Source organism: Copidosoma floridanum, unplaced genomic scaffold, assembly GCF_036245765.1.
Source record: "Copidosoma floridanum isolate Cflo_tuat_1 unplaced genomic scaffold, Cflo_Japanese_pri ptg000030l, whole genome shotgun sequence".
NCBI classification, from domain to species: Eukaryota; Metazoa; Arthropoda; class Insecta; order Hymenoptera; family Encyrtidae; genus Copidosoma; species Copidosoma floridanum.
The window spans coordinates 12,362,366-12,384,628 of record NW_028321907.1 but is presented as its reverse complement, the minus strand read 5'-3'; the positions used below and the strand labels follow the sequence as shown (position 1 = coordinate 12,384,628).

The window sequence follows — 22,263 nt, the reverse complement described above, 5'->3', positions numbered from 1 at the left end:
ATAAATTGATGTATTCAAGAGCGCCTGCCCTTATCAGTTTTACCGCAAAAATCATTTTACATCCTCGGATCTAAACAAAACAAAAAAATAAATAAATCTTTCGTTTCAGCGGATTGTAGAGAAAACTTTTAATTTTTTCAAATTCGTATAAATATATAGTGTGGCCAGTAAAAAAAGCCATCGTGTTAAAATCTGTTCAAAATCAGCTAGTAACAAATACTTTTGTAACATTCAAATGGAGTAGGTATTGGAGTGGATTGGTTTGAAGTAACATATCTTGCTCTTGCCCGGTAAATATTTACAGTATGAAAAAAGAAATGAATTCTCAATGTAAAATTGAATCGTCAATACTCGAGGTCACGGAGCCCCAGCACCTTATATACCCTACGAGCGAAACTACGTGCAATCCCGCCTCCTTCTCAAAAACCCCTCCAAAACTCTCGGCAACAGCAACCGAAGCAACGGTGCAACGGCAGCTGCACCAGAGAAGAGGGACTGACAAAAAGTAAAAAGAAAGGAAGAAAGACGAAGCAGAAACAACCAGCTCGAGGAGCAGATCGCTGCCTACCCACCAACCTATACCACTTGTGAAATTCATTTTGTACGTGTACGTGTGTATGTATGGTTACATGCTCGGTGAAATCGCTCGTGCGCTACCTCGACTCGTCTCGAGGTATACAGTCGAGCCAGTGCGCGCTCGGCTGCCGTGTTGCAACCGCATCGTTCTTTCATTCCCTTCTTCTCGCGAGTGAAGTGTGCTTCTTTTCTCCCCCCCCCCTAACCAGCTCACTGTGTATCCATCCTTGATTTCATTCTTCCCGGTATTTCCTATACGGTTCATCGGGCGGTTGCGAAAATCGATTGCAAGTCCCCCCCGGTCGTGGACACGCGACCACGGAATTTTCGCCGGAGAAAGTAAACGGCACCAAGGATTTTCCGCTACAGCGAGAGGTGCGTTTTTTCCAAGAATCGAACAATAGAGCTGGGGATCGATTTTTCCTCCTTTGCCGATGATGCTCGGAGGTACGTGCAAAGGGAGCCCATCCCGCGCGATCGAGTGACATATAAAAGGAAAAGAGTAAGTCCATCTCGATGAAGGATTCGGAGAGCGCTTGGCATCGGTTGGCTGCAGTCTGTTGAAGAAAAGCAAGAAAAGAAAAGTGGAAAGTATCACAGTGTCGGAAGTGCGTGAGTTGAGTTTGTGGCGAAGGGGGGAAAAAATAGAAGACGAGGAGTCAAAGTCGAGGAGGGACGAAGGCAGGAGAAGCAGGCCGCTGAGGATGATGGTGTTAACGGCACTGAAGCAGGTCGCGACCGCCGCTACCAATGCCGTGCACTCGGCCACTGGCGGCGGCGGTAACAACAATAGTGGCAGTAACTCTGGACACGCTCATCATCACCATGGCGCTGCCGGTGCCACGGTTTCCGGTAAGTTTTACGGGTGTATTTACACCCTCGTTAGATTATGCCTATACTCTATTATACTGCTCTTATGTACAGGCTGTTCTCTAAGTGGGCTTGGGACCAGATAGGTATCCTTCCCTCTCTGTGTTTTTTTTTTTTTGTTTTTTTTCTCGAGCTTTACAAATAATAGCCTGTGTCTGCATTGGTATGAGTTAGACTGAGTTTTTCTTGCAAGATGTTAACATACGTTAACGTTACAATTTTTATTTTCGCTCCAAGCCATTAATCAAGCCATACAAAATAACATCTACGATTCAACAATGTTTCTATGTACTCTAAGGTGTAGAAAGAAATCATAATAATGATTATAGTGATATTGATTTATCGTACTGTTTTTCACAGGTATGAATTTTCCTCCATTTTGCAAAAGCACCCTCAACAAAGTCAGACCAAACAAAGCCGATAAAAGCCACCGACGGTATATCCCGCAAATCCCCAACAGCCGCACGTCACCACTTCACCGTGCATAACTTATAACAAATTCAAATGCAACACCAGCACTTTTCGGCAAATTTTCACGCGTCTGAGATCAAACTCGAACAACATCAGAAGTGGGTGAAACTTTCCAACTCTCACCCTCTTTCTCGATCTCAGACCCCCACCTTCCAACATTGCGTACTGCAAAACACACGAGTCAGTTGTCACACCGTGTGAGGCAAAACCTACCTCCAAACACACAAAATTAGCGACCGCGTTTCCCCGCTGCAAGGCTGGTCTGATTAAAGCCTTAGTCGAAGTGTCTTTCACCCCAGCACGTCACAGCTCCCGAATGAGCTTTAAATGCTCCACGTGGGGGTGGATTATATGACGGATGGACGGGCGTGTTTCGCGCCTCCGTTGGATAAAAGAAAAGGCCATCGGTCGGGGAAGGCGCGTGCGTGAGGCGAGATATTACGTGCCACGGCGCTGGGGATGATGAATGACAGCTGGGGTTTATGGGGTGCGTTGAATATCTACGGTTTACCCACGGTGTGTTGCTGTTGATATAAAGCGATGAAATTGTAGCAGGATACATCCAGCATCCTCGGAATATCTATATTAGAAAAAAAACACTGAAAACCTGCAGTTGGCAGTGCGAATGATTTGACGCTGAACGCAGTGTATTTTTTAAGATCTTTATCAGACCTTTTTGGTGTTTTTGTTGTAACGCCATTGTAAATTGTCAAAACAAACCAATATAGAGTCACGGTTCTGATGATGTACAATCAAGTTTTTTCCACAAATATGTACGTGTCTCTAATTATTGAATAGTTTTTTCGATCTGTGAGAAAATCAAGGGTCACGTATCTGTTTTTATTTGCCGATTAAGTATTCTTTATGCTGAATGCTACAAAAAACTTCAAAATTACCCTAAAAATTTTACTTTATTTTAATATTCTGCATTAAATCGAAGCTCTCTTCAGTAGAGTTGCAGTAAATCATGAATAGCTTCATTCTGTTCATGCTGTTCTTGCACGTACAGCTCGAAGGAGATTGAATATGACTTCAAGATTATATTGCGTACGTGCAGTACCTATATACGTGAACTTATATAGGTATGTATGTAACGTAGTGAAGTACGCTTTGACGTGATTAAATTTAACGATTTATCCAGTAATTCAGTATAAAGAGAAACTTCGACGGCATGCTAATATTATTATCCATTATGGCTGCATAGCACAGTTCTCAATCTATTTAGCAAAGGAAGGTTTGTAGTACAATGTTTTATTTTTATTTTTAAAGCCTGCCATGTGTATCCCTAAAATGAATCGTTGCCCAAAATTGTAGCTCTTTGTGTAACTTTTATTGACCACGCGAAATACTTGAGTATATCATTACACGTATCAGGACAATAATAGAGGTGTTATCTCTTCATGCTAAAAATTCAACATGTGCCTAAACGAGATCTCTGTAAATCTAATCGGTGCAAAAAGTAGCACGATTTTAAAACACGTAGCTGAAATTAATGTTCCTTCAACAATACACCCAAGGAGACGTATTACTTTTAAAACCCCCATTTGCACGTACAGTAACAAGCCCTAACGACAATATACACTTATTTGACCGTACACGTAATTATGCACCATGCCTCAGAATCTAAATCTTCCTCCTTACCTAAAATCTCTCTAAGCTTGCGAGTCCAATGCGCCTGTCGGTAAAAGTGACCACAGTAAATAAATCGGTTCAACGCATGCATCAGCGATATACAAATACACCGTGAGGTAAAACCGACGAGCTCTCGGTATACCCCTACGTACTATTACGAAACACTGAGCCCACTCCTACGTCATACCTACGTATAACCTACGCTAAGGTTGCAGAAACGCGTGCTCCTCTCGGGAAAGAGTTTCCGGCCAAATGAAGCGAAGCTCGACGCCACACCCACGTACATCAGCAGAAAAAAAGGGACGGTTCTCTTTATCCTCCAGCAGTATACGAATATCATTAGAGGCTCTCCACGCGTGATGACTGAGAAAAAGAAAAAAAAAAAAAAATACCTTAGACACGGCTTCGTCCTACGTACAGAGGATATAGGCTCCCGTTACGCAAGAGGAAACTCTGATAAGCGGCGCAGCTAAACTCATGCATGATATTATAATGCAGTACGACAGAGAGAAAGAAAGCGAGAGGCACAGGTTTATTATGTTGTGTGTACCTACCCGAGGTATATATGTGTGCATGCAGATAAATTGCGCAAGGAAGCGGTGCGCCCGTCGACGTCGATTAATGTGCCTCTCTCTCTCTCTTTCTCTTGCTACGTATACCTAATAGCCGTACTTGGTGCACCTACGATAATAATACACACACGTGTACGCATCTCTCGTACATAGTTACTACTTACTAATGAAAGGGAAAGAGAGAGGTGGAGGCTCGTACTACGTATATACTTTAGTGGTAGTGCGCTTTTGATGTCATCGCGTACGACACGACGAGTTTCGAGTGCAACAGCCACTACTAGCCTTTGACTCAATCTCTTCCTCTTTGTGTGTACGCGTACATCGTAAGGACTCGGTGTGTGTATGTGTGTGTGTAGTACACCAATTGTTTTCCCGTCGTGCTTTGGAGTCCCGTTTCTATGTACTCTCCAAGCAATTTGCACTTGTATGCATACGCGTTACTCTAGTTATGACGAATTGACGATAGGCGACATAGTTGCAGGTGTCTGACGCGAGTATGCGTTTCCGCGCTGCATGAGCGTGCGCGGCTTCGAGTGGTACTTTGAAAATTAATAAGACCCTGCCTTCTCCGTCTGGTTGGCTGACTAACTCATGGCTGTTACTACTACTCGTACGGTATACAAGATTCTCGTGGTCTGACCTACACACGGATGTTACTACTACCACCAGCCGCAATAGCGATTCGACTGTTTATCGACGCCCTGATTTTTCACTGATGCGTGTCTTTGAGCTTTTGCCGAATTAATCATGATTGAACGAACGCTTAAACGAGCGAGATTTTTCACGCATGGTTTTGCTACGTTTTTTCCACGCTCAAAATTTTTTGAGTTAATTTTGTTGAAAAAACGTAATGAAACGAAAACAAAATCATAAATCATAATCCACAAGTAGAATGCATTATTTGATAACAAAAATTTAAACGCAAAGTATTTGAAAACACATTCATGCCCATAACACAAACACAAAACACTTTGTATAAGTACGCAAATAAAAAAAACTCTGCTTAAGCAACGAAAACACCGAAAGCTGAACATGCAACGCCACTCTATCCTCGACCGAAGTGTGTGTGTGAGTGTGTATTAATTTCAGCCGAATTTCCCCTCGAGCTTTTTAATTTCCATTAACGCAAAATCAACATTGACATTATCTCTTCTGTCTATCCTCCTCCTCCTTCACCTCGTTCATTCAGCTCGACTGAAATACACGATGCTCACGCGTGATGTGTACGTATACGCCACTTGTTACACGTTTTCAGAGTTTGAAGAGCCGAGAGTATACTCCACATCAGCTATACAGTGATGAGCTAATGCATTCAAATACACGTTACCGATAACACCCCCTGCATGCACTTCCACCCTCGTGTGCGGGTATTTGTATTTGCCTCTGCTTTAATTTCAAAATATAAATAACGTAAACTCTCTATCGCGATGCTTGGTTGCCATCCTCGCAAACAGAGGCTTTACCGTGTAATTCACGCGAGGTATGGAGCTTATTTACGTTTTGATTCTCGCATAATGCATTATATGTTAATTTTGTTTGTCTGTTTACTTTTAGGAAAATCGAGGGCTTCTTTCGTTGACAACTTTTTGATACAAGAAAAGACATGAAGGACATACAAGAACAACATGCTTGTGTTGTACATTCAAGCTAACACTACCCCAAATTTTCTAGGGTGAAACGCTATCTCGAAAAAATCCCTTATCATTCGTTACAAATTGACGTGCGTGAGACGATTATCCTTTGAACAATTTGTAACAACAAAAGCTACAAGATGACTTTGCCTTGTGTGCACAAAAATGTCCTGTTTTCGCAAAATGTTCTTCCGTCTGAAACAGAACAGCCGAAGTGACGCCACAAAGTTCGAGAAAATGGCCACACTTATTAACTAGCCTTTTCTTTTTTCAAACCATCAAAGTGTCCTTAATCATCGGAAGCTATGCTCTCCTTGGCCACAAAAAACCATCAAAAGCAACGATGACCAACACTCTAACAGTACACGCGGGAGTCAGGGTTTCACGTTAATACCACGAACCACGGAATCAGCGCTGCGATTGCGTCCCCTTTTCCTGTATACAGCGCCACCGACCAAAGCCTCGACCTTAAACCCTCCCTCTATCTCCCTGTACACATCCTCCGCATCTATACGCGTATACAACGACGAAGGTTCAGGGGGGCGGGGGGGGGAGGGGCGCCTATAATTTATCGGAGCGATCGGCAGCGCTTGGCTCCTCTGTGGTCCCAGAATTCAATTTCTAATAGCCAGCAGTAGCATACGCACGTATGCTCGTATTATATGTCATCCCACCTATATATACATGTGCCTATATTTATGTACGAAGAGGAGGAGCAGTAGCAGTGACTCTCTCTGGCCAATTAATCACGTAGTGCGCCGCACGCGCGGTGGTAGGTAGTTCTCTCTGCACCCCCCCCCTCCCCTCTCTATCTGTAAATCGATGATGATATACGGTTCCAAAAGGGGAGGATACAGATCGCTTATTTTTTTGCTAAAGCTGAGTTAAGCGAAAAACAAACTGTTTTTTTCTTAAAGAGATTACTTTTCCTTTTACCATTAGTTGGGATTTCTCATAATAATTATTTATTGGGTTCATCGGGTAGATTGGAAGGAAATATTGGACGAGTATAATTGATTGTTACCTGTCAACTGCAATTGAAAAAGGTGTTGATCATATTTGGAAGTGGGGGATGCACCCGCGGGTCATTTACTATTGTTGTTAACTTTTATAGGTGTAAAACAATTGTCACATTTCGTGTCTTTCACCTCCCAAACTTTGATCTAATCTACTTACCCTCTATAATTTCAAATTAAATAATTAAAATTAATTTTGAATAAACTGTTTAACGGATCAATAAAAATATAAGTTTTTTCATGCAACATTTCATCCAAAGAGTATTAAACATTGATTTATGGATTATTTGTAATTTAAAAATTAGGAAACAATCACATTGAGGATATATACATAAATTAATACTTAGTCGTAGGTATCGTAGGTATATTATTCATAATATATGGCAAAATTATGTAACACGTTGTAGTATTTGTGAAACTTTTTTTCGTCACCTTAAAGAGAAGATTTGAGAGAGTGAGATTTTGTCTTTCATTTTTCCACATTATTACCCACACAATATAGAAATGATTTAATGACAGTGATTTAGATTTTACAAATTATAACACCAATAGAACACTTTTAATTCCAAATTTATTTGAAATCATTAATGAAAATAGTTTTAAAAAAAACAGTGCTCGACGAAATTCTACGGTAACTTGTTAACGATTTTCCGAGCCTTTCGTTACCTTTTTTTCCCTCCCATTGTACTCTTTTTATTTGTGGCTTCAGTAATCTCCAGTGTATCGTCAACTCAGTGTTTTAGAAACTCCATTTGCTCAGAATTTCATTCCATGGAAAGGCGACCGAAAAAAGCTTTTGTCGAGAAAAGAATTCGCCTCGATTGTTCTGAAGGATAATTTGATTTCCAAACTGGGAGGGAAGTGATTCTGGATTCGATTAAGAGGAGTACTCGGAGTCGAGTTTGTCATTGAGCGACTTTGAGTCGATACGAGTCGTATATAAAAGCACTCGACTGGCGATGAAAAAAAAAAAAAAAAAAAAAATTAAATTAATCAAAAGGGAGCAAACAATTTGTTGAATCGAGTGGGTGTACAGTTTCCATCATATCTCTTGTGAATTAAATCGAGTTTGGCTGTTAATCCAGTGTCGTTTTTAGATCTTTCTTTTAATTGACTTTGTACATCTCGAGCGGAAAAAAGCTATATTGACAGAGCTGAATTTTCTAACCGAGAAGTGTCTCCTTCGGTCCGTTAATTGTCTGTTCTGCTGACTAAAGCGAGTTAATGAAAGTGCTTCCATTGTCAGCGCCGGAAAACCACTTTTCCAACTCAAAACAGTTTTAAAAAGAAAAAAAAAAAAAAAAAAAAAAAAAAAAAAAACAATAATTGCCCTCTAACCGGGCGTACTGATGTACTGATGGGTCGTTGAGCTATATTCCGACCTTTCCGATTTGTCCAGCCGTATCCGCACACAGATGCTATTTTTTTGAAACAATAAGCTTGTATTTTCTTCAAAGCACAATCAATTTTCGTTTCAATCACACAACACTTTGTTCAAACAAAAATTCTCGTTCACTAAGAGATTGTGAAAATGAAAATTATTCGTCACTTGAGTACCAACTCAAAAATTTTCCAAAGTGCATACCATCGGCAAAACTTTATTTTCGATCGACACAAAGGTTCCGGTGAGCACAAGATGCACGCAGCAGCAACCCACCACTCAAGAGAGTACAAGCCCTCACCCATCCCGAAACGTCTGTCCTCGTCCCTATCGTACACAAGAGAGCGCCGAGGTATCGGACCAGCTGTGGCATTGGCGACATTTCCTGCAACACCTCCCCCTACCCTCAAGCCTCATCGCATCCACCCTCACCGTCCACACTGGCGATGTATGCATAATTCGGATGGAAAGGAAGATATACACATGAGTGCACGCGTATGTAAAACACGCGTTTGTCAGATATCTCCTCCGATGGATGTATACATGTATACCCAAGCGGAGGAGGAGGAGGATAACCAGTGTGTACAATAGCTTTCAAGACCACGGCGTGGAAAGCTGATTAGCTGCGCGAGGTAGCTCCAGGGCTCATCCCCCGTCTTCCACTTGCTCCTCTCCTATTTCTGTTTGGCATTAAATACCGTGCACGTGCCCGCATAATAACGACCGCACGCGGAATGCCCGCGGCTTAATTGATTTTCGCGGGCCGAAAGAAGCGACCCGTCCGTTGTTGGCTGCGCTCGGCTCGCGCTTCCTTTTGTTTACGAATGTAATTAGAGGAGCTCGGCTGAGCCGAGCCGATATGAATTGCGCGTAATTAAAATCGATATCCGTGGCAGGAGTGTACGCCGGAGCCGACCACCGCGTGAGTGTTGCGTGTACACATGTGCACGTATGTGCGATTGTGCTATCTGGCCATGGTTCTCATACGTGGGATGCTTTGTATGGGAATTTTGTGATTTTCCACGTTGCCAGTAACGATAACGATGGTGTCGCGATTGTTTGACGCGGGACCGCACGCGTGAGGATCCGAGGACAGCTCAATGGAACGTTTAACCAACTCACCAAACTTTTTTTCTTTTTTTTTTTAATGTAAACGCGTTTGGAAAGACCTTCAAATCTTTGTGGGTTGTTGATTTGATTGATAGAATATTTTTTAGTGAATAAAGATCGCGAAAGAAGATCTAATTCCAACGCTGTTGATCAAGAACAATAAGTTACTTGAGATATTTTTATTCAACCTTTGATTCCCCAAAGTTTATTCGTTCAAACAAATGTTTCTCGTTTGTTTTGTCTCGGTCCTTTTAATCATACGAGACTCTTGAGTTGGGTATTTTGAAAAGTCGTTTTACTCATCGATACCTTGAAAAAAAAAAAAAAAAACTCTCGCAACAAATGTCTAAAACAAATTTCTAAAACAAATTCAAAAGGGACGGAATGCAATGGTGAGGTGGAAGGTATATATTTCGCTTAAGCCCATATATATTGGCACAGGTCGACAGTGACGGCAAAAAAGGCAGCGAAAAAGCCGAGCTCTCTGTGTGTATTCATTTTCTAGCATACGACGTACGTACAGTTGCACTTGAAAAGAGGATTCATGAAACATTCAAAAGAGAGGAGGAGTAGGGGGAGGAGTACAAACGCGCGAGTCCCCGTAAATCGCTTCCTTTGATTAGCAAAACGGGAATTTATAACTGCAGCGTGTTGGCCGGGTCGGACGAAAAAATAAACGTTAGAGTGTCACAAGAGAAACAGTACGTGAAACGGACGAGATGGAGAGAGACTTTTTATTCCATATACGCGGAAAAGCGCATCGTATAATGCACAGCAGCTTGAGCAACTTTGAGATGATAATAGTACGAAAAAGCCTTCTGTACTTTTGCACATACATCACGTAGGTACGAGGATACGCCTTTTTGCCCCCCCCCCTTGTACACTTGACACGTGTCCTTAAAAGCTACCTGTGCAGTATATCGGTGAGGACGTCCCTCGAGAAGATGGGGAAAAAAAATTTATCGTATTCCTCGCGCGAGTGTTCTTCAGCTCGAGCGGTGCATGCTAAAATATATAGCCCTCGGGAGCCCATAGCGGGAAGAGAAGAGACCCGAAGTGGAAAATACGCGCCGAGGAAAAATCAATGGACTGACACGCCGTCGGACTTATTCTCCGCATATTTTTTCTGGCAAAGTCTTCTCGACGCCCAGTTTTTCATTGGATTTCAAATTAAGTTTTTTTTTTCCGAGCAACACCTGAAATGAAATTCCTCTCGTTAGTAATAAATCCAAGCTCACCAGGGCATAAAAGTAGGAAAATCAAAAGCGGATATCTGAGCTGCTAAAGCGAGAGAGGGTCTCGCGTTATCGGGGCAAAAAATTCTTATCCCCCCATATTTTTTTTTTCCCCGCACATGTAGAAAAAATGCCGGGAGCGCGCGCCAGCGATGAACAATCAAGTTAACGAGTCTGTATCACTAAAAGGCCCCCCTGCGCTGTGCACAGAGCCGCGGGCCTAACTCGATTTGACCTTTGACTCCTCGTCCGAGCAGGAAGAGGACCACGAGTGCACAGGTGGCTGGGTGTTTTGGGGGAGGCGGGGTCACTTTTCCTTGAAAAAACAAAAAACACGCCCGAGGGAGCGTCGTCGATCCACTATACATCGTACCCTTTCATTTTTCATTCCTTCATCGTACGTTTGAGCGTTTGAGCTGGTCAGGCAGTGGATAAGCTACCAGAAAAGTCACTGGCCCCTCAGGCTGACTGCTGCTGTGGATATGTGTACACTCGCTCGGGTTTTTGTGCAGGAGGAGAAAACCTCGGGCAGTCTTGGAGCCCCGTCGAGTGGTGCGAAAAGGTAGTCTGACCCTCTCTTCTAAACTTCCATTGACGGAGGTGATTTTTTTTTTGCTGGAAGCTACAAAGACTTTATGTTTTATTTTTTTTTTTTACTAGTAAGTGATTCGTTGGATCGATTTTAGTGTGAAGTTTTGCTTTTAGAAAAATATGAAAGTCGACACGGAAACGTGCTGCACGTCTTACCAATTTTGACTTGTTCTACTGACAATACGTGAAGGCGAAAAATGTTGGAAATATTCTCGCAATATTATTTTCGCTCTGATATGCTAAATACGCAAAAAAAAGCCTGGCACCTTGTGATCCTGCCAATGACAAACCAAACAAATAGAAAAAAAAAAAAAGACTGAATATCAATGCATTTGTCAAAAAAAACGAGCCACGAAAAAAAAGGCTTACTCACGTTAGCCTGAGAGCATGGCCAAAGACGACCACAGGCACACAATGGCATTTCTTCCCTTTTTCGCTTTCATCCTCTTTTTTTCTCTTCTTTTTCCCATTCCTCGTTCTTCTTCTGTACAACTTCATTTTTACTTTGAGCTCCGTTTTCACTTTGATCTCGCCTTACAACGCGACTCGGCCCATTATGTATAGACGCTGCTCGTGCCCGTGTTGTATCCTCCAGCCAAGCCATTTAAAGAAAATGGGATTTCGTTGATACGCGAGATACTTTCTGTTTGTTTATTAGAGACACAGTCCTTTGGCTCTTGAGAAGTGAGTTACTTTTAGTGCTTTGTTATTTTTTTCAGTGAAAAATTTTAAGCTAACGGTTATTTTAATGTCTTGTGTTTGATCTTTGACGAAAGGGAAATTGCTCGGCTAAGTGAAACGGGCCATTTGAGGCTTGAACAATTAAAACGAATCAAGGGCACGCTTGTACCCCATTACTTTATCTCACCTGCTTGGTGTTCCATATTACATTCGAAGAAACATCATTTTTTATTACAGCCCATATTTTTTGCATGAAACTTGATGTCAGATTTCATTAGTTTTCAGAACACGTTGCACATAAAATTTCACTAGCTTCTCTGAATTGATTGTTCATTATGAACAAATTTTTTTTTAGACCATGCAAGTGTAATACATATTTTGTACGATGAATTAAATTTTTCCATTGAAATTCATTGTAATCATGAAAAATATGCCTATATTTTACTTATTGATTAAAAACCATGAATATGCGACTGTGAGTATAATAAACAAAATCTAGTTTTTTTAGTTGACTAGTCTTTTTTTTATTTATAAAAATTAAATATTGTTTCAAAGAATCAAGTTAAAAATGATCAATATTTTTTTTATCATACTATTACAAAATATCTCAATGCAACGCTGCATAGACGCAGTTTTAGTAACGATATAAGCAAGAAATTTGCATAATTGGAAACCAAATAAGTTTACACATGACGCACTGATGTATAAATTATGTTAGCCGCAACAACAAAAACATGACCCTCGTTAAAATAATCTATTCAAGTACCAAGTCATGAAAGCGAGAGGCAAAGCAGCTCCCAACAATGGAATCTTACCCGAGCTCGTGGGTAAAGGATTACCGTGATAAAGAGAAAAAAGCGGCGAATACATTCGAACGAGAGCGAGAAAAAAAAATTTCTTTTTGCCATAGGCAAACGAGAAAACTTATATATCTGTAGTGGTGAGGGAATAGATTTCTATACTTTTCCAGCTTGTGTACCTCCTTGGATGTTTTTTTAATTTTCCAAGTTTCACGATTTTCGTTACGTTAGTACAGGGAATGGATATCTGGTGAAACTGAAAAAGCCATTTTCTCTAAAGAATATTGTAGGATATCCTTTTTTGACCTAAAATAAGGCGAAAAAACTAAATATTATACATGTGTGTATGAACTAATGAAAATCTAACAGATCGTTTCAATTTATTGATTTCAATTGATTTTTTTTTTGTTTTCTGGTGATTTCTCGACATTTCGGCCTTGATGTTCGAATTCACGTGCTCAAAACAATAAAATAAAAATAAAAACCAAACATTTGTTTAAAAAATTGGTTGTAAACTTCGTTATCTAAAAATGTAATGCCCTATATTTTAATAGAAAAATTTCAACTGAGTAGTACTGTAGTAAAAAAAAAAAAAAAATGTAGCAAAAATATAAAGCATTATCTCGAAGTAATGTGGAATAAAGTAATACCTGAATCTGGACTACGTTACATTGATCGCACTTTTGATGGACTTTGCCCAATCATTTTCTTCTTTTTTTTTTTTTTTGTAAGAAAAAAAAACACATCTACGCCACTGTACATCACCAATGGAGGACAAAAGCTTCGGAGGATCATCCGTGGATGAAAAACAAACTTGGAAACGAATATCTCGTTTTAGCCATCACGAGGTCGATAGAGAACAGAAGAGAAAAGGAAGAAAACGAAGGGGCTCGGATCAGCCGTAAAGTCGTAGAGTCAACGATCACAAAGGGAGGTTCGTTTGTCGAAGAAAGAAAAAAAAAAAAAAAAAAAATAGAAAGGGAAACAGGGCAGGTCAGAGCTGATTCGGAAAAGAATCACACGTGCCACCTCCACTTCTCTGTATATCCTCATAAATACACTGTACACAAAGAGGCAACGAGGAAGCAGGAAGGGAAATAAATAAAAGCATCGACGGAGAGTCGTCAACTTCCTCGCAGGAAAAAGGAGAGAATGTCGACTGGATCAGGGACGATGGACTCTATTGACCAACAACATCGAGGATCCGCGTCGATCCAACTGAGGCTTGTTTTTTCGTATGCAACTCAAAGATACACCTTCGATCGCTGCATGACTCGTTGAATAAAGAAAAAAAAGGAAACGAGCGGAATACAGAAGCTCATGCGGTACATGTGTGTATGCGTAAAAGTGTTATTACTATAACCATCCTCGCGCCGCTCTGGAAAATTTGTTGGCGCGCTTGCTGAGCTATGTAAGAGCGCGTGCAAGGTGTACGAGCTTCCGCATCGCTTACTGCCTTTGAGAGCGTGGAGAGCTCGTCTGCCTTCAATTTACATTTTCCACGCGCCGTTGCTTCCGACTTTTATACATATTTGCACGGGCTTTCTTTCCTTACGTTTGCCCATCGCGCGTTAAATTAAGAAAAAAAAAATCCATTTGATTTATTGGCCAAAATGAAAATTAAACTCATCAGTCGAAGCAATCGTACACAAAGGTCGTCGGGTCTGCGGCCGAGGACACACGCGCACGTATACGCATGTACAAACATCATTTCACGGAGAATGGCGCTATTTTTATTTGCCGAGCAAACCGAGCTCATCGCGTTGCCTTGCTTGCCGGCTCATCGAGACGGAGAGATATTTTCTTTTGATGCTTGCGAATAAACACGCGCACTGTTCTCGTGGCGCTAAATGCTACAGGAATCCTGTTTTTTTTTTTTTTCTTTTTTTTTTTAGTAGTACACTCGCGTGCGGTTATTACGCGTTTGCTTCCTTTGGAATCTTTATTCTCGACTACTGTGTGCGGGAGGTACTAAAATAACTGCACTTGAGATGTAAATTTTAACGTGTACCTTTTTTCGTCGGGATGCACAAGTGGCCTTTCGCGTCTTTTTGGAATTTAGCCAAGTCGTCCTTCGCATGAGTGTATCTTTTTTTTTCCTCAAATTCATAAAAAATCTCATTTGTGTTTAACGAGTTGATTGGAAAGTGAAAAAACGCATTTTTATACTTGTTATTTTTCTTTTTAAATACAATACACGCGAATTGTTTTATTCAAGCTGTTGTGATTATTTTGTATTAAAACTTAGTCTTGGATAGGATAACTTCTGATAAACTTATCTAAAGTAATATTTCCTTTATTACAATGTATCCAATCATTTTAAGTATGCACTACTCGAGAGAAAAAAAAATTGTTTTTCAAGAATCATTGATTCTACGAGCTCCACAGAGTGAAAATCCTGCTTTGCTCATGATACATACTTTATTTTGCTGTTTCTCTCAACGAGTTCTCGCATTGGCTCTTTTCTCGGCCATCCACGTGTATTTTGCGTTGTAGCTATTTCCTAGATTTTTCTCTCTATCAACAATTTGAATCAAAAAGATTTTAGAGACCTTGCACTAATTCTAAGTTACAAAACCAATCCAACACAGCACCAACAGCTTCACCACCCGAGCTTTCACTGATCCGGTCCACGCACACATCCCGAAAGCAGCGAAAGTACATGAACGTACGACATGAAAACGCATGTCAAGCATAAACTCGCTATTTGTTCCTGTGCAACCACACACACGTATACGAGCGCGTCACTATATATATATTAATATGTATCGGCTATCAAACTGAAATCATGTGTAATAACATCAACGGACAGGAGAAATTACCTGCTGGGTTCAAAGAGCTGAGAAACGAGTCCGGGACGGCATTCCTTGCACGTGTACATGAGACACTATCGCGTTACCATCGAAAGCTCTTATACCTCGTGCGTGCACGTATTACTTATAGCACGTACAATTTATAAAAAAAAAAATTAAAAAAAAAAAAAACAGGAAAATGATCTCGTGGAGTCGACGACAGTCTCGATAACATCGTGTTATTGTATATATTTTTCGTTCAACTCTTTTTGCATATAGAGAATAAAGTGAGGGAAAAAAGAGTAGCTTTTTACGCGTAGTTGTGCATTTAATACTTTTTTCATACACCGCTGAGCTTCGATTATCCATTTGGTCGTGGTGCTCGATTTGTCGGTGTCGCGCGGAGCGAAGAGAAGAAGAAGAAAAAAAAAAAAAAAGAAAACGTAAGTAAGTACAGACGGAGACAAATGATCCTTTGGTGAATTCCTGCACGCTTCCTCCTTCCTTGCACGGTCACCATTTATCATTACAATGGAGGCAGCTAGGCCGCTTTTTGCGGACCGCTTCTTCCTTCCGGGCTTACCCGTACCTACTCCTCGACTTCCGTATCACTCTACCATCCTGCGGCACACAGGTTGTCCTTACTTGGTTTGGGATTTGGTGTGTCATTTACGGATTGGGCTTATCGGAGAGCTTTTTCGTGTTAATATGGGCACATGGAGCTCGGAGTTGGGGTTTTCGACCGAAGAAATGGTTGTCCGGGAATAATTAGATTTTCGCTGCTTCAAGCACACGATCTGCGATGGTATTGTTCTTTCGATCGGTTTATGGACGACCTCGTTTTTGACGAGCTGATCGACCTTGGGGGCGGAGAACGAAAGGCTTGTTGGGAGATGGACAGTAATTACCTATGGGTTTGTTAACACCTTTTTTCTCCAGCAAAAGCTTGCCCAGAGGATCAAGTCGAAGAAAACATGACGTCAACCTTTCCATTATTGTTTGGCGCAAGTGATGTCTCAAGGCCACACTACTTTGCAATGTATCGTTTACTTGGATGAAACACCGTTATTTGCTATAACTCCTTGAACATATTTGTCGTTATACACAAATGTTGAAATTATAAAAAAAAAACTAAATGAGTATATTGCGTGTCATATCGGAGTAGACCTAATTTAAACCGTGGCTGGAGAGGTAAGGGGGCTGTACCGCATGGACCCCTCGCTCCCTTGCACCGTATCAACTTTGAAAACACGGTTTTGCTTTGAAACCTCGATATCTCGTAGTATAGAGAGAGTTTAACATAAACCCTGTTCATGGGGTGTACCTGTGTGGGGGTAAAATCCTATGATCGAAAATACAAAAGGAGGATGGCGATAGTGGTGATAACGTAGTTTGCAAGAATTGCTTTTCAAAACAGGATAAAAATTGGAGGATCAGCTTGGGAGCGCGTCTAACTTTCGCCGACAGTTTGTACTTTTTCTTACCCTACTGTCTATGGAGGGTCCATAAATCCTGGCTTTCGCGGGCTTATGTGAAATGTACAAGCGACAAAAAGTTGCTGGTAGGCGAAAGTTTTGCGTCCTTCCGGTGGTGTGCGTGACTTTTTTCGCGAATGAGATTCGTAAAGTTTTTGTATCAGGTTCGGCGAAACAGTCGTAGGAACTGAATTTTGTATGATACGAGTTGAGTGACTGAATGTATATGTATGAGATTTCGACATGTGTCTACTGGCGTATTGGATATACCCAGGATTTTATTGGCAGAGTACACATTTTTTATGGTTTGAGGCGTAAAAACCGTCACAGAGACACGTGTCTAAAAGAACAGTAGTGCGTATTGAGATCACTTGAATAAAATGATATTGAATCCAAAAAATGCTGATTATTCGTTTGCTATATATGTGTGAAATTTCTTAATATTTTATACTAAAAATACAGTTTTCTAAGACTTTGGATGACTTTAAAGCCAACCAAAGTCCGTCCGAAATTGTAAAAGTGTCGAAACGATTTCGAACTTTTTTATCGAGACATTAGAGTACGCAGTCCTTCAGGATGCAATACTAGAACGGAAATAGTTTATCATTGTAATGGTACCCGAATGAAAAGGTCAGAAGGATATCAAAATAAATGATACACCTCGTAATTTCAATAGAAGCACAGATTATTCATGCCCGTCATAAAAAAGGTTGGTACACGTGCTCGAGTCTTTTAGAATGGAACTGCGGTTGCTCTTCCACTTTATGGCTTTATATGCTTTCACATTTATGTACGATAAACGGGTCAAGTTTATGATAGCATTTGACTGAGTAGAAACACTTGAGCGAGGTATGAATTTTAAAAAAGTGTTGTGTCTTTTCATTAGTAGAAAAGGTCAGGTTTATTCAGACACAAAGTGACAATTGCAAATACTTATCATCAGTAAAAAAAGGTCAAGTTTGTTCAGACACAAAGTGACAATTGCAAATACTTATCATCAGTAGAAAAAGGTCAAGTTTGTTCAGACACAAAGTGAAAGCTGCAAATATACTCGATACTTTAGTTTGGTCATATTTATAGCTTTAAAAAATTATGTTTCGGACGATTATTACTTGCATGTCAACTAATTTGTTTACGTGTTATTTTTGTTACAGGTGAGTTACACTTTGCCACAATCAATTGGTCACGTAAGTTCCTATCGCATCACTCCATTCAAAAATGAAAGTACAGTCGTGCAAGAAGTAAGTGTATTATTTTTCCTTTCAAATACACAGTCACGCAGTTAAAAAGCGCTGAATGAATTGGGACAAATAATAACAATCCGCACAACAATACTCGCTGTTTATCGCATTCATGAATTAATTACCTCAAACAAACCACGTTAAAACTCTAAATTTGAAATCCCTCTCTTGTCCGCCATGAGTCAGACAACAGCCGCGATTCCAAAAACCACGACGCACGTCCCAAATAGGATACCGTACGCGCAAACGCCCGCATAATCATAATCGCAATTATTTCCATCTACTTGTTCGGGACTGGCTTTCATTCGCCCACTTCAAACAATGACAAGAGAGAGAGAGAGAGAGAGAGAACAAACGAGCCAAATGCGCACAATAGGCGCGAGAAGCACTCGTTATTCTTCTTTGTTGTGTAACGAGCGAGGGAGGAGGGGAAAAAAGCGTAAAATGGTCATTGTTCGCCCGGCTTCGATTTCCGATTGAACGAAGGTGGAAATGAGACGATAACCCGATAAAAGGAAGTGCATTATATAAGGCTACGACGACGGCGAGGAGTGTTTGATCTGCATAATGTAAGCGGAGGAGGTGTATAATGACGGGAAAAGTGCGTGCGCACCGAGACAAGCGAAAATGAGGTAAAAACGAGGTCAGACTGACTGTATATCATGTGCGAGCGCCAGAATCATAATGTGGCGCAAGGCCGAGGGAAAAAAAATAATGAAGTGGCGCTGTACGCGAGTACAACAGCTTGGCGCCAATTACACCAAATGCATCACGCTGCTGATTAGTTCGCGAGTTCGACGCATTTTTCGCGTGATGCCTAGTTCGAAGGACGACGGAAATTTTTCAGAATCAACTCGCGTAGGTTGCCCAGTTGGAAAATTGAGCTTCGAAAAGAGCATTCGCTTGAAATATTTGCGATGGACTGACTCTTTTTTTTCCCCCTTGCAAGCTTTTGCTGGTGCGGAGACTTTTTTTTTTGTTTTTGTTCGAGTTGACCATTGTCTCGTTCCTCGTTTAATTAGGAAGCAAGTGCGCCCGTGCATGAATCACAAAGTTCAGCTTTAACGAATGTTTATTCCGTGACATCGAGCTCTCAGTTTTCCGCTGCTGTACTGGAGCGCTTTTAATAATCTTTATTATTTTTAATCACGGAAATACTTCCGTGTTAAGCGCAGCCTGTTGAAGTTGTCCGTGTGACCTACTTTTTCTGGCGTCTGTGTACACACACTTATCACCCCAGCACGTCAGCCCCGAAAAAGGACGCGGGTCTTTGATCAAATTATTTTCGCTGTTGCGAAATAATGAGAGAAGCAAAGTTTTCAACGTCAGTTGGTGCTTTGAAGAAAAAAGTGAATGCAAGAAAAATTGGGAAGATAAAACACTTCCTTGCTCTGAACTTGTGGATCCTCTACTCCTCGTTTACCTCGCCAACTACCGGTTTCTTCATTTTTGCGCCTTTAAACCCACCAACCTACTCTGTTTGTATTGATCATTTCACGAAAATTTCACTTCTCGATTATTGAAAGTTATTCATTTGAATATTTCGTATAATATACCAATAATATATTAATTGTACAATTTTTTACGCTCCACTATATTCTCAACTTATCGATATCAGAGGTAAAATTTTTCTTCATTAGTTGGGGTCGTTTTAATCACGGCATTAAACTTTTATGTAATAACGGGTACAGATTACAGGCACCAAATATTTATATTTTCTCGAGGTCAAGTGGACGACTCTTGGACGCTTGAATTGGCCCTTTTCGTATTCTGAAGTGTGGTCAAGTACATTATTTAATTTTTCCGCAAACCTAAATTTGAATAAGCTAATAATGTACCGTAACCTCGTTTATCGTGCTGCGATCTAAAACCATAAATTAAATGGATATAATAAAAGTACGCACAAGTGTAGGTGGTAAGATTCTACCAACTCGCTTGCTAGCCTCATTTGAAGCTTTGGGATGTATTTTTTTGAAAAAAATTCCCCCAAATAAACATGGATTCCCTAAAAATAAAAACATTTCCAAAGTATCATGTTACCCGTCGAAATATGGCATTTTTCGTGAAATGGCCCATGTAGGTAGGCAAAATTGCCCCCAAAGCAAGGATGCTTTGATATCGCCTTAATAACCGTCCCTTACTAACCCACCGTATGATGAATGGAATGCAGCCAAGCGCAATCAGCGAGATGATCTGTACACCGCCACTATAGGTAGAGATACGTTCTACACATCCTTACGCATGATACGGACACGAGCAGAGACACTACACTATTAACATTTGGAAGATCTATCAGAGTATCTGTATCCATTAACCTTCAATGATAGAGTATCCATCGCACGTGGAAAAAAAAAAACTGGACCAAAGTGCAGTAATTTCTTACACGTCAGGAGCGTCGTGAGGAATCGCGCCGAGAAAGGTACCTACTATTAATACCCAGAGAGGATCGATTTTTTCCTTCATCCGACATCTGTAAGCACAAACTCAGATACACAGAGGTACAGCCGAGGGCACACGCCCAACAACCGATCGATGTACCCACGTTACACGAATAGGTACTGCACTTTTACATATACGCATAGTCCCGCACCCCCGCCCACAACTGACGCGTGGTTACAAGCAGGTGGGTACGTGCACGCGTCGTCCTGGCATAATTATGAAGGCTAGCTGCTGCATATACGCTCAGAGAGGATGAGCTATAGTAAGTTATACCTATATCTACTCGCACTACCCCCCTCCCCTCCGATGGCATCACGTTGAAGCGAACCTGCTTCTATTCCAGCCATAATTACTGATATGAGCGCCGAGCGTGATACATATTATCTCTTCTCCACGATCTGCTCCTCCTCCTCCTCTTCCTCCTCGCACATAACTATAATCCCTCCGGGACGCGATGATGCCAGCGTTCTACAGCGCTTGTCAAAGCCACACCAGCACGCACTCGTTGCCGTACACCCGTAGGTGTGTAATACATTTACTCCCTCCTCCTCTCGCACACGTACACGCGCGCGCGGCACTGGAAGCGCGTACGTGGTTTTACGCTGAATACGCGGGCTCGAGCTTGCAAGCTCAGACACGTACTCTATGCGGATATACACGGGCGAACGAGCTTACGTCGTAGCCTTTATATTCCCAGCGATGGGGAGGGGGGTTGGCTTTCAGCCGGGGGCTACTTTGGCTCCGTATATACGAGGCACATTGTTCCTTGAGCTTTGACAGAGCCCGGCTTTTCTCTCCGCGCCGTGTTGTCAAACGCTTATCGCGCGCGTGTGCCGTATCGATGGCTCGTCGATTGGCTTGTCAGGCTTTTCGTCCAAAAAGAGGATCCTTGGTGTTTTATTCTTTGTTCTCTCGGGGTTTCTTTCTTTTTTTTTTTTTTTTTTTTTTTCCATGGCTACCACGACGATGCTTATTCTGCAAAAGACAAAAAGCTCTTAGCGCGCGCCGAGTCAAGCATAGGGCTAACTTGCAGAGACTTGGGGAGGTATACAGTGCCGGGGGCAACTCGTTCGAGAGAGATAGAGTTTGGATTTGATTATACTCGACGGAAAATTGGAGGTTGTGCGCAATTGCATCTTGGTCTTTGCATTCTTGGCAAACTGTATTGTTACATTAACGAATGTCCTACCTGTTGGCGCTCTGAGCTTTGAGCTTTCGTGTTTGTACGTTTTGAGAGGATGTTGGATTGAAGATAAAACTCGATTGGTTAGACAGTACGACCTTAATGAATTGGAGTCCCGTGAATGAATCGTGTCGGAGTTGATGCGCGCCAGGTAGGCTTAAGAGCTTTTAAAAAATCAATCGGGATATCGAATAGTCGACTCATTGCTCAATATACATCTTTTTTGATTCCGTCATTGTTATGATTGTATATTTATAAGTGAGACATCGGATCATTAACTAATATATCGTCTGGTTAGGATTTAGGGCAAAATCCTTAGGACACAGTTCCAAAAGTGATTAATTTTAAACGCTGGTGAAGTGAATTTTTCGTAATAGTGTGCGAAAAATAGGTGTTTTCCACACTATTTTTAGTGCGGCACATCAAATTTCCCACACTGATCATGAAAAAAGTGTGTGGAAATAGTAGTTTTCCTACGAGTTTGAAAAGTCTCTGTTTGCGAACCGAGAGGTTTGCGGCCCGAGCCGAAGGCGAGGGACGTAACGAGGTTCGTAAAGGAGACTTTTC

At 41.3% G+C, this 22,263-nt stretch overlaps 1 protein-coding gene across 8 annotated transcripts in view; it reads left to right on the top strand.

The window, feature by feature from the left end:
* Nucleotides 1-22,263, top strand: part of Btk29A (tyrosine-protein kinase Btk29A) — a 144,516-nt gene that overhangs the window by 83,897 nt on the left and 38,356 nt on the right. For 3 of the 8 annotated variants that reach the window (XM_089597109.1, XM_089597107.1, XM_089597108.1), the window contains exon 2: nucleotides 451-1,428. The exons of 4 other annotated variants lie outside the window; for them this stretch is intronic. In XM_089597109.1, coding sequence (XP_089453235.1) covers nucleotides 1,281-1,428 — 148 coding nt within the window. In that variant the 5' untranslated portion in view covers nucleotides 451-1,280. The remainder of the gene's footprint in view (nucleotides 1-450; nucleotides 1,429-22,263) is intronic. One more of the 8 variants, XM_014360432.2, reaches the window with a different exon arrangement.